Raw genomic sequence first — 11,080 nt, forward strand, 5'->3', positions numbered from 1 at the left:
TTGTTTGTTTGTTTGTTGTTGGGGTTTTTTTGTCATAAGAAATAAATCTTAACGAAAGATTTTATTAATTAATCAATTAATCTGGTAATGGGGATCCAATTAAATATTTGGTAAAATTATGCCTAAAAAAGTGTCATGTTTCTTGGATCTCTTGTTTTGTCTTTATGGTGTTTTCTGGATACTGCAGCTACCTAGGGGGCGGTAGCGAGCTGATCAGCACACCTGTGTCTGGTCATCTGGATCACCTGTTGAGGCATGGAAGAAGCACCATTACCAGGGAGGAAGGAGACTTTTTATTTTCCCACACCTAGAATGACGTCGTTCTCCAACAAGCTGCCAGCAGAGGGCGCTGACAGGCTAAAAAAGGATCAATAAGCAGCAACCAATCATTCTTCTGGTGAGAAGTTTCTGCAGAAACATGTCAATGCAATTTAAATTCAATTCAGCTATTTCTACAGCGCCAATACAAATTCACAACACATGTCATCTCAGGGACCTTTACAGTTCACTAGATCATACAGTCAAATTGATTAAAAGTTTTGTATTTAAGGAAAACCAGTTTATTGCATCGACCCATTGACTCGAATGCAATCCCTCACACTAAGCATGCTTGTAGCGACAGTGGAGATGGAAAAACTTCCTTTTAACAGGAAGAACCCTTCATCAGAACCAGGCTCAGTGTGAGCGGCCATCTGCTGAGGCCGACTGGGGTTCAAGGAAACAGAAGCAGAGATACATAAGGCAGCTGTAAAAGGCGGCCCCGCCCATGAAACACACAGCCAGGCAGACGAGCTCCGAGCCAGCTCCCATGTAAGTGGATGAAGAGAGCACATCCAGCCAGTCACAGTCAGACAATCAGGACTACACTGGAAAAACGGGTTGATCCAGCATCTATGAACAAAGGTGTTGATGGCAGCAGCAATGTTGATATTTCTCTCCAGGATGGCGTCACAGCCAAACAGGAACAGAAGAGGCAAAGCTACTCTGAGAAAAAACAGAGAGAGCATAATGTTAGAGATTGAACTAACAGATTCTCCAGAGTGGGAGAATAGGGATAGAATAAAGCAGAATGATGAAATGGGGGTCCCTACAGTATGTCCTCCAGAAGTCTTAGCCTAAAGCAGCATACATATAGAGATAGCTCAGGATAACCTGAGTCACTCTAACTATAAGCTTTATCAAAAAGGAAAGTTTAAAGTTCTCTACTCTGTAAATGTGAAGAAATAAAAAAAAAATAAACATAGCATGTTTTCTCAGTTTTTCAAACCCAACAGATTAATTTCTTACAATTCTGTTTAATGTTTTGCATAAACTTACCATTGTCAAATTTGTCATACTTTTAGTTATTAATTTCAGTAAATTTAGTAATTTCCTCTCATAGTGCGTTCCATCTTTAAATTAGATTTTCTCCAGTAGTAGCCATTCAAACTTTCCCACTTTCCCAAAGGTTATCTCCTGGTCAGACCCTGTAATTCAGTAAAAGGGTAGTGTCAGAGTAAGAAAATATGCACGCCCAGGAGAAGGAGGGGGTCACCCCATTGGCTGGAAGTTGGAGGGGATTTTGCTGGGAGTTGCAGTGAAGTGGGCTGCTGTTCGGCTGGCTTTAGACTGGGAAGGGCCATTTTGAATGGCTGCTACTGAAAGTCATCAGCGAACTCCTGGGTGGATTTTTTAACTCCCTTTGAGGTGGAACTGCTAAAGTTTATTTAAACAGGTTTGGTTCCTCACACAGACCACAATTCAATATTATATTTGGAGTCAGGGTTTACACAAAGCCTAATATCAGCTTGGTTTCCATTACAAAATTTGTTTAATTATGTTTCTAGAAGTATTATTCCAGTAGAAGACCCAGTTTTACCAAAGTGTGGACAAAGTGGCCTAAGCTATCCCAGCCTAACAGTGTGGACACCCATGCATAATAAGGCAGGATCGGAACAGCCTTTTTATCTTCTCTGAAGGTTTATGCTCTGCCTTCACAGACTAGTAACCCAGAATCTTTGTCCCGATAAACCACCAGTCTGTTTGTGGTAGTGCATGGAAAAACCACACCCTCTTGAGCAGTAAGAAATACACTTCTCAAAGCATCTTCTCGTTCGCTCACAGCGACAACCCCTGCTAACCGGAACGCCTCCCACTTTCGATCTTTGGCAGCTGGGTTTCCACAGATGAACTTTTTCCCCACTCTCCACATCCCAGCAACTGCTTTGATCAGGCATGTCAAACTACTAAAGCGCTTGACATCTACAAGGTCATGCAGCGATGCAGGTGGCCTCCGCTTCTCTGCAGGAACCTGGTTTTGACATTGTGCTAGTTCCTGCTTCGGTTCTTGCTCTTTTGCCCTGGCCCTTTTCATAGCAGCAACAAATGCCTTCTTCTGCAACTTGTTTATGTTCTCTTTTGCTACAGTTGCAAGCTCTTTGGCTGATTTAATTGCCCATTCTGCTATGGGAGATCTTAAAAAAAGAGGGCATTTTGCCACTTGGAACCAGTCTTGAGGACTGGCTCCTCTGGTGATTACATCTGCAATGTTCCGGTGACCAGAAATCCACCACCAGCCACGGATCCTTGTATTGGTTTGAATCTCTCCAGCTCTATAGGTGAAAAAAGTCTGAAAGCCATAATTGTCCCGCTGAATTGCAACAAGAACCGTTTGGCTGTTCAAAATACTTCTTCAGCTTTGATGCAAAAACTGCTCCAAACTTTTCCGCCTTGACAGCATCACCTTTTTGGTCCAAAGGAGTTAGCTTGGCTTGGATTCCACTAGCCAGATGTCTGAGCCTTGGTCTGACTCCCAACTCAGATATAGGACTGCTCCATAAGCATATTTATTCCATCGGAAAATGTTATAGCAATGGGACCACTATGATTGATGCAGGATGGAGTCAGCGCTCTGGTGAACTTAACTTTGCCAAGCTGAATATACTCTTCAAAGAGCTTAATAGCATCTTCTGGCAGGCCTTCCAAGAGGTAAAGAACATGGGCAACCAAGTAAAAGACACGTGGGATGTGGTACTCTCAGAAGGCCAAAACCAAAATTACTGTACAGTAGGGTTGCCGCCCGTCCCTTGGAATATGGAATCCTCTCGTATTTAGAAGTTAAGTTACGCATCCCATATTGAACTGCTAAGGGACGCTATTTGTACTTTATTTTCACGAATAACTAAAAAACTGTAATTTTGGTTTTTATTATGAGGAGTGCACCACTGCAAAGCCCATCATGCAGAAGCTGAGAGAAAATGCTGCTGATGCTTGGAAGACCAAAGGTGTGGCCTCCTGATGGATGGGTCTCTTTGAATTAGCCGACCTGCCCCAACTGCTTGCGATCATGAGTCCATTGTATATCTGGAAAGGGTGTTCTCACTGATGGCAAACAACAGAAAGAACAGTTGCTCTGTAGAGCTTATGAAGACTGAGTTCCTCATCAAACTCAACTTTGAGCAGTCCTGCGCAGTTTTACAACACCAGTCTGGCAGACAGGGCCTTACTCACTGCTCCAAGGAGTAACAGAAAGTACTCATGGAAAAATAAGTGACACATTCAAGTTCCAAGCAATTCCCAGTTTAGATCTAGCTAGTTCTCATTCAAGTTTATATTTCAGTTGATAAAAGTTAATTGTTGCACTTTCAAGCTGTAAAGCGGTAGTCTATGTAGGCCTATGTCATGTTCTGTGATGTCATGTTATGTCTCATGTTATTCATTAATGGCAGTAAAACTTTGCAAACATTAAGTATGACTAGTCTTTTTTTTAGCTATGGATGTCAGACATTATTATGGATGGCAATGTTTATTTTGCTACTAAATATGTGCAATTAAGAGTAAATCCCAACATATACACTGTACACTAGTGTGTAAGCTACAGAACACATTTCTGATATCTTCCAACATACAAGATCAGAATTTTTAATTCTCAAAATGACTTAACATAATGCTGTCAAATGAGCCCATTGAATTAGCGGTTTCTTATTTCTTTGAACTATATGCATTGCCATGGGTGTCTGAATATTTTAGCGTGCATAGCCATATTATTTTCTTTAGTTCAGAAAACCCTTGTAAAACAGAACCTGACCACTTTTATTTTAACACTAAAACCAACTTCAGAGATGTATTTTATTATATGTTTACATAATATTATATTATATATATCATATTATATTATATTATATTATATTATATTATATTATATTATATTATATATTTCATATTTATATTTTATTTGATGTAATTTAATATAACCTGAAAGATATTGAAGAAAAACACCAAGTTTTAAATAAAAATAAAAAAATCCTAAAAATATGGGTAGGCTTAAAATGAAATTAAAATAAGTGTTCCTCATTTATACAGTCTAGTACAGAGGTCTTCAACAGGGGGTCCGCGACCCCTAGGGGATCCACGGAGGTACTACATGGGGGTTCGCGAAAGTCTTGGTTGATTACTTTTTTTTATATTCCCTCCTGCAATTTTTTCCACTAATTAAAATGTCTTTAAATCCACATTAACATGAATTCAACACACTGTAGTAAACAGATAAATGGAGGCAGAAGATGTCTTTCAGTCATTAATGCACACATTCAGCGACACATGCTGGGCACCGTTTCCTTCACAACACCTGTCCCATCAACCAGGAATCAGATTCAGAAATACTTTAATAATCCCAGGGAGAAATTACTTTCGTTACATTACACCATATGTAATAGAGTGACTACAGGACCAGGTTGATTTAACACAATTTCATACAATATATATAATTAGGGGGTCCCCGCTCCATCTCGCAATCATTTTGGGGTCCTTGGCTTTGAAAACGTTGAAGATCCCTGATCTAGTAGATCAATTTCAAAGCAGATTTTGAGTCAGTGATCCACATAACCAAGGAGCTATTGAAGAAAAATACATTAGAAATATGAAAAAGACATAAAACTTAATGAAAATTGTGAGAATAATTGTATATAAATGTATCTGTGTAGTGTTTTAATGCATACAGCTGTGTGCTATGTGCATGTGTTCATAGCCACCTTTTTTGAAGTATACTGTGATTTGTGGACTAGAGGACATGTTTACTGAGACTGCAAGTCGGAATTCCTTATCTTGTTCCCCTCCCTAGTGCAGTGTCAGCTGTTGTAACCAGGGACCGCTAATTTCAATAAAAAGCGAGGAGAATGCGGAGACTGCCAGAGTGGGCCGGAGATCTCTAACTGTGCGGTCCCCTCTTGTCCTCCTCGCTAGTAAAACTAAATAAATTTTCTCTGTGCCTTCTTTCTTTCACTGTATGAATGTATGATGTTTTAGGTGCTTAGACCTGACAAAAATGGATGTGTCTGATTCATGTAATCTAGTAGCACAGTTTACCATTATATTTCTTTTAGTTGGTCACAATACAGGGAATTTAGTTATTTTTATATCTCAAGGGTATTTGGAAGGAAGTTTGTTGACAGTCCCTAAGTAATCCATTATCTGTGGAGGACGGAACAACAACGAGCAGATCTGCTGGTTCTTTAGGATTTAATCTCTTTAAAGTCCTGAACAAGCAGCAGTAACACAAAGGGAGTCACCTGTTTGAGCCACACTGGTTATTTGGCATCAGCCAAAACCATCACAATCTCAAGATAATGATTGACAAATCATTATGTTTTTATCCATCCACAATAGTCTGATGTATTGGTATACACCGATACTGCACATACAAACATAGAATACTTAAAGACTTCAGTAACAGTTTTTAAACATGCCATCAAAATGCCACAATTGAGTTTACTATTGTAAATTTAGAAGAGTTTACAATATATGCGAAGTCTTTAAAGCTTTACCCAAACGAGAAAACAGGAATCCATCTCACAATACAAGAAATATGATTGACAGTATAGCTACATTTGACCAATATTAACTCATTCTTTTAATCTCCAACATGCTGAAATAAAACTACAGTGAATCAAACACAACCAAGGCTCTCTAAAATAAAAAAATGATTGAATATTCTAAAAATGAAAGAAAAGCTCCAAATGACACACTGTGTAAAACAAGGGTATATTTGAGACTTCTCTTTAGTTTACCTTTACATTTAATCAAAACAAGGATGTCTAATCTAAAGTTTCCTTATTCTTACTAACTGTAGATTTCCTTCTTTTATAAGGTAGGTGAAGAAATAGAACTGTTGACAAAAAAAACCTTAAGCACTGATTCCTGAACAAGCGCAGACGTATTAACCTGGCAACAACAAACCCCCGAGTGTGCAATTGGGGTTTGATTTTCTTTCTTTCATCTTTCAACTCTTTGCATACCAAACAGCAATCATAGCTGCTTTTGTCTTTGCACTTCTGCTTGAGGCCTGCACGGGTTTGCGACCGTCCAATGTGTAGTCAGGCTCTGCAACGACGGTTGCAGAGCCTCGGCACGGGGGGCTTGGTTACGCACAGAGACAGATTTGACAGTTGCAGAGTCTATGTGTCAGAAGTATAAAATGGCCTTTAAGATCCTAAATGCTGCTTTAGTCTGTTGGGTTAAAAAGGAAGCCAGCAGAATAAAAACTGAAAGCTCAGATTCATAAATAGACAGACAGCTAGCCTGTGCATTTATGAGTCCAGCAACATACGTTAGAAAGACACGTTCATATATCAGAAAACTTGATTTGTCAGATCGTACCTTTCCTTGAGGAGTTTAAATCCTCAAGGAAAGGTACGTGTTAGAGCTGCATAACTGAAGCCGTCTGCATAGGCAGCAAGCAGCAGAAACATGGAGGGAGTCACTTGTGTGAGTCACAGTGCTCCAACTGGTTAGAAACCTGAAACCTGCTATGCTGTGGCATACTTTTTCCTTGACACGCCCCTCCTGAATGTAGCCTCAGGTAGAGATCCAGTATTTCTTAGTTCAATGCAATCCCATATCTGGCCTGAGCTCCTAAGCCGACAACAGGTACCTATCTGATTTTGAATAAATCAACTAATTACTATATATTATGCAGATAAAGGCATCAAGCTTGACATTTTCTCTGAAACAGTAGCACATGTGTAAATGTACTTTATATTATTTGTTGTCAACAAAGTGCAAGACAGGTGGTTTGAAAGAGATGTGAAAGAAACCATTTATGTTAAAAGAGAAAAAACAACCTTAAACAGAAGGAGTGGACTCAGGTTCCAGCTCTCAAAAACCTACAATGCAGCAATTGAGTTGATTCCTTCCCGCTATCATCTCAATCCTCATTGCCATGCAGGGGACCAAAACATTTCCCTGGTCAGACAGGCAAAAAATGACCCTAACTGTCATGCCTTTTGTTAAAAGACAGCAAGCAATTTGTGGCATGGATTAGTTACATAAATAAGATAATAAATTATTTCATAGTTTAAAATTAGTCTAAGAAAATCCAGGTTAAAAAGCAGCTAAAAAGAGTTTGGGTTTATAATAAATCAGAGTGAGACATCTGTTTTTTTGTCAGAGCTGTAAGTTAAATACGTTAGGTAGTGAGTGCTCCAGGAAGTCCCCCATCCACCACAATGCTGGAGACCCGCGGGGATGAGACCGAGGGCCCCACCGGAAGCCCCCACCAGGAGACGGCACAGACCAGGACCGAGACAGGTTGCTCATCGACTGTGCTTCTGCTCATTTCATTAGTATGGCTCACTGAGGAATCACACACATTGACTTTGAAATAATCAAACAGAAACTCTGCATGGACTCTATCAGGTTTTAAATATTTTCTGTCAAAATGTCTCTGCAACTCTGCATTCAGCACCATCATGCATCTAGTAGAGACTTAATATGAGTCAGGCAAAACAGTACGACTGGGAGTGGTTAGTGGGTGGAGAATATCAGGAAGTGAGTCATATGCTTACAACATTCATTATGAAGCTTTTGTTTTCATTCTAAAAATCCTCAGCTTTTTAAACTGAACTGTTCTGTATTTATTATGGTTTTGAAATGTTTAAACACCAAAACACTGGTATAACATTACTGTATATCAGACTGTGCAATGTTTATTCCTATTGAATGAGATTATTGGTTGAGCTCCTCTCCTAGTCTTATTCATTTTTGATGTCCTCTTCATCAGCAACAGGAGAAAGTGAAACAAACCCTAGCTTTGGTGTAAATAGATAACATGTGGGGATAATCAAAACTGGAAAAAAACAGGTAGGAACAGATTATACCTCAGTAAAGAAAAAATAAGTTTTATGGACACTTAATAGAAAACTTAGGTAGATTGGGTAGATAAACTGGTTCAGTTGGGATGTTTTTATGCAGTACCAAAGCTTGAGCTTTTTCTATTTGCTTAATAATAAGTTAATAAAAAAGTCAGATCCATCTATTTTCCGTCATGCTTACCCCTACTGGGAAAGTTACAAAAACCCCTACTGGGAAAGTTACAAGGGGGGAACAAATTATGGCAGGCTACCTGCCGTAATTTGTTCCCCCCTTGTAACTTTGAGAAATAAAGGTCAATCAACTCCAAAGTTTCAGGGATTAGTTGTCATCATAAAAGATGCTTATAAACCAAAAATGGAAAAACTGGGACCTTTTTTGCCTTATTTAGACAAGGGGAACAGATTACAGCAGGTTTTATTTCATCCCATACTGCCAGTTCTGGCAATATGGGATGAAATAAAACGGCTGATGTTAGAAGACAAACTGTTTATTAAGGATAGTACAACATAGATAAATTGTACGTTACTATAAACACAAATATAGATTTAAGTACTAAATTTCAACCAGGAAAAAAATATTTTCCTTTCTGCATATATAGTCTTTAATGATTACACGTGCACTCCATTTTCTATTTCATTTTTATTACAAGTATATGGTTTACAACAGTTTTCAATGGGATGAGAACATTTGGACACTGTGAAACAATGAGAGATATTTTTTAATGAACGTGAGGAAAAGAACAAGGATCTGTTTGCTTTCAGAGGGAGGAGTAGACACTGCTGTCAGCGACCAGCTTTCAAGCAAACGTTTGTGTTTTATTATTAGTTTTAAATCAATATCACTGGCGATATTCTGCTATAACATGTGAAGTAAAGAATAAAACAGTAAAGCTCAACTTTCATACACGTAAAACCTTTCAAATTTCAAGTTCTGCACGTTGGAATTGAGGCGGAGTTAACTCGGGTTGTTCTTTCTACTCCGTGCGCGCTCCCGACGAGGGGATACAAATTTTGGCAGGGATAACTACCTTGGCACGACACCGGATCAAAGGCAGCGACCGTTGTTGAACCTGTTAGGTTGGTTGCCAGGCAACAGAAGCTCCGCCCAGCGTTCAACCTTTATAAGCAGTGACAGAGTAAACAGTAGCAACAGTAGACGCAGAGCAGAAGAAGCGCTACGTGTGGATCTGATGGAGTCTCTGCTCAGGTTTCCCTTCTGGACCTCCACCTTCTGCCTCTACCTGTCCTGGACTCAGGTTCAAGGTAAACCTCTGCTTCACTTCCCTCTGCTGCTTCATCTCACCTCCCATGTTCACATTAAACATGGAGAGAAACTAACTCTGAGCAGAAATCACCAGAGGTGTCAAGTCATCTAAATCTGTACTTTTAGGTATCTATACTTTACTCCATTGCTTATTTTTCTTCCTACTTCTGACTTCTACTCATTACATTTTCACACAAGCATCTGTAGGCTACTTTCTATTCCTTACATTTTTAAACCAAAGGTTACTCGTTACTCTTGGCTTCGGTTTAATGCAGAATTCATGGATTAGCGGACCCCACATCCTCCGCCCCGCAGCGCTCCAGACCTCCTGCGCAAAGCAAAGCCGCTGTTCTTCCCGTAATACTGCGCTCCGACTTATCCTCTGAGCTTTAGGAGAGCATGGGCGATATATCATTAAATTCATAGGAGCAAAACATACGGAAATAAGCGCTTAATTTAATATCATAAATGAAATAAAATAAAAACTCCCCATCAGCATCCAGCATATGTGCGGTGTCTGATGCAGATGAGAAATCTGCTTCCTTCCCCAAAGCTTTTCATCTTAGCTACACAACTGCTAGCTTTGTTAATTAAAAACTCTAATGACATACAAGGTATCACAATTTTTGATAGAGAATTTAGAATAAGCCAATTTGCAGATGATACCTGTATCTTTCTAAAAGATAAATCAATGATACATAAAGCCCTCAGTACTATTTACTATTTATATAGACTTTCACCCAAAACAAACAAAAACATTATTTATATTACTGATTTATTGGATGATAACAGCGATATTATAAATTATTCAGAATTTTTTTTAAATATAATGTTCAGTGTTTTATAAGAGATTATAACAAACTGTGTAAATCTATTCCACTTAATTCAATTGATAAAATTATTATAGGTTATATAATAATTACCCACCAATATTGCCGAGTTGGTTAATTTCACAATGCAATTTGCTTGATAAAAAATGCAATAATACATTTATTAACAGTTTTTTGAAAGCCAGAAAATTTCATGAATATGATAGATTTACTTGGAAGAGAGATATTTCTGTTAACTCAGATATAGTCGATAAAGCTTTCTCAGAATTTGTTAAATGGCCTTTTTTACCTAAAGTCAAAGAAACACATTTTAAAGTTATAAACAAAATTTATCCTGTGGCAGAATTTTTAAGAAAAAGATTTGGTTTTGAGGTGGATCAATGTTCTTTTTGTAATAATAATAGTGAAACCGTTGAACATATGTTTTACCTTTGTCCCACTACACACCGCTTCTGGAAAGAGATGAAAGACTGGATATCTTTAAAAATTAATGATGTCCCCCCTTTTGCACTAAATGATGTCATTTTTTATATGGACCATCTTCCCCAGCCTGTTTCTGATACTATTAATGTCCTCCTAAATATCATATCCACTGTGCTAAATGGAGAAATTCTAAACCTTCCTTTCATTGGTTTATGAATGACTTTAAAATCTATTTTTCTTCTCTTAAGATAAAAAATGACAAATATGCCAAAAAATTGAGACTTGATTTCTCCAAACATCTGCTATTTTAAGTGCATTCACCTTTTTGTTTCTATTATTTCTATGGCTCTGTCTATGTTTGTTTTAAATGTTTGCTAAGATAAATCCCCTGTTGTTTTACTTCTTTGTTTTTATTTTATTGTATTTGATCTTTATCT

General features: G+C 38.3%; 2 protein-coding genes across 2 annotated transcripts in view; both read left to right on the forward strand.

Annotated features, from left to right (window-relative positions):
• LOC107096137 (myelin-oligodendrocyte glycoprotein-like) overlaps positions 1–11,080 on the forward strand; it is a 68,364-nt gene that overhangs the window by 25,903 nt on the left and 31,381 nt on the right. The gene's annotated exons all lie outside the window — the stretch shown is intronic.
• Positions 9,314–11,080, forward strand: part of LOC107096138 — a 7,328-nt gene continuing 5,561 nt past the window's right edge. Inside the window, exon 1 of the mRNA XM_015392651.1 lies at positions 9,314–9,389. Coding sequence (XP_015248137.1) covers positions 9,317–9,389 — 73 coding nt within the window. The 5' untranslated portion in view covers positions 9,314–9,316. The remainder of the gene's footprint in view (positions 9,390–11,080) is intronic.

The sequence above is a fragment of the Cyprinodon variegatus genome, unplaced genomic scaffold (genome assembly GCF_000732505.1).
Source record: "Cyprinodon variegatus isolate N-32 unplaced genomic scaffold, C_variegatus-1.0 Scaffold600, whole genome shotgun sequence".
Classification (NCBI taxonomy): Eukaryota; Metazoa; Chordata; class Actinopteri; order Cyprinodontiformes; family Cyprinodontidae; genus Cyprinodon; species Cyprinodon variegatus.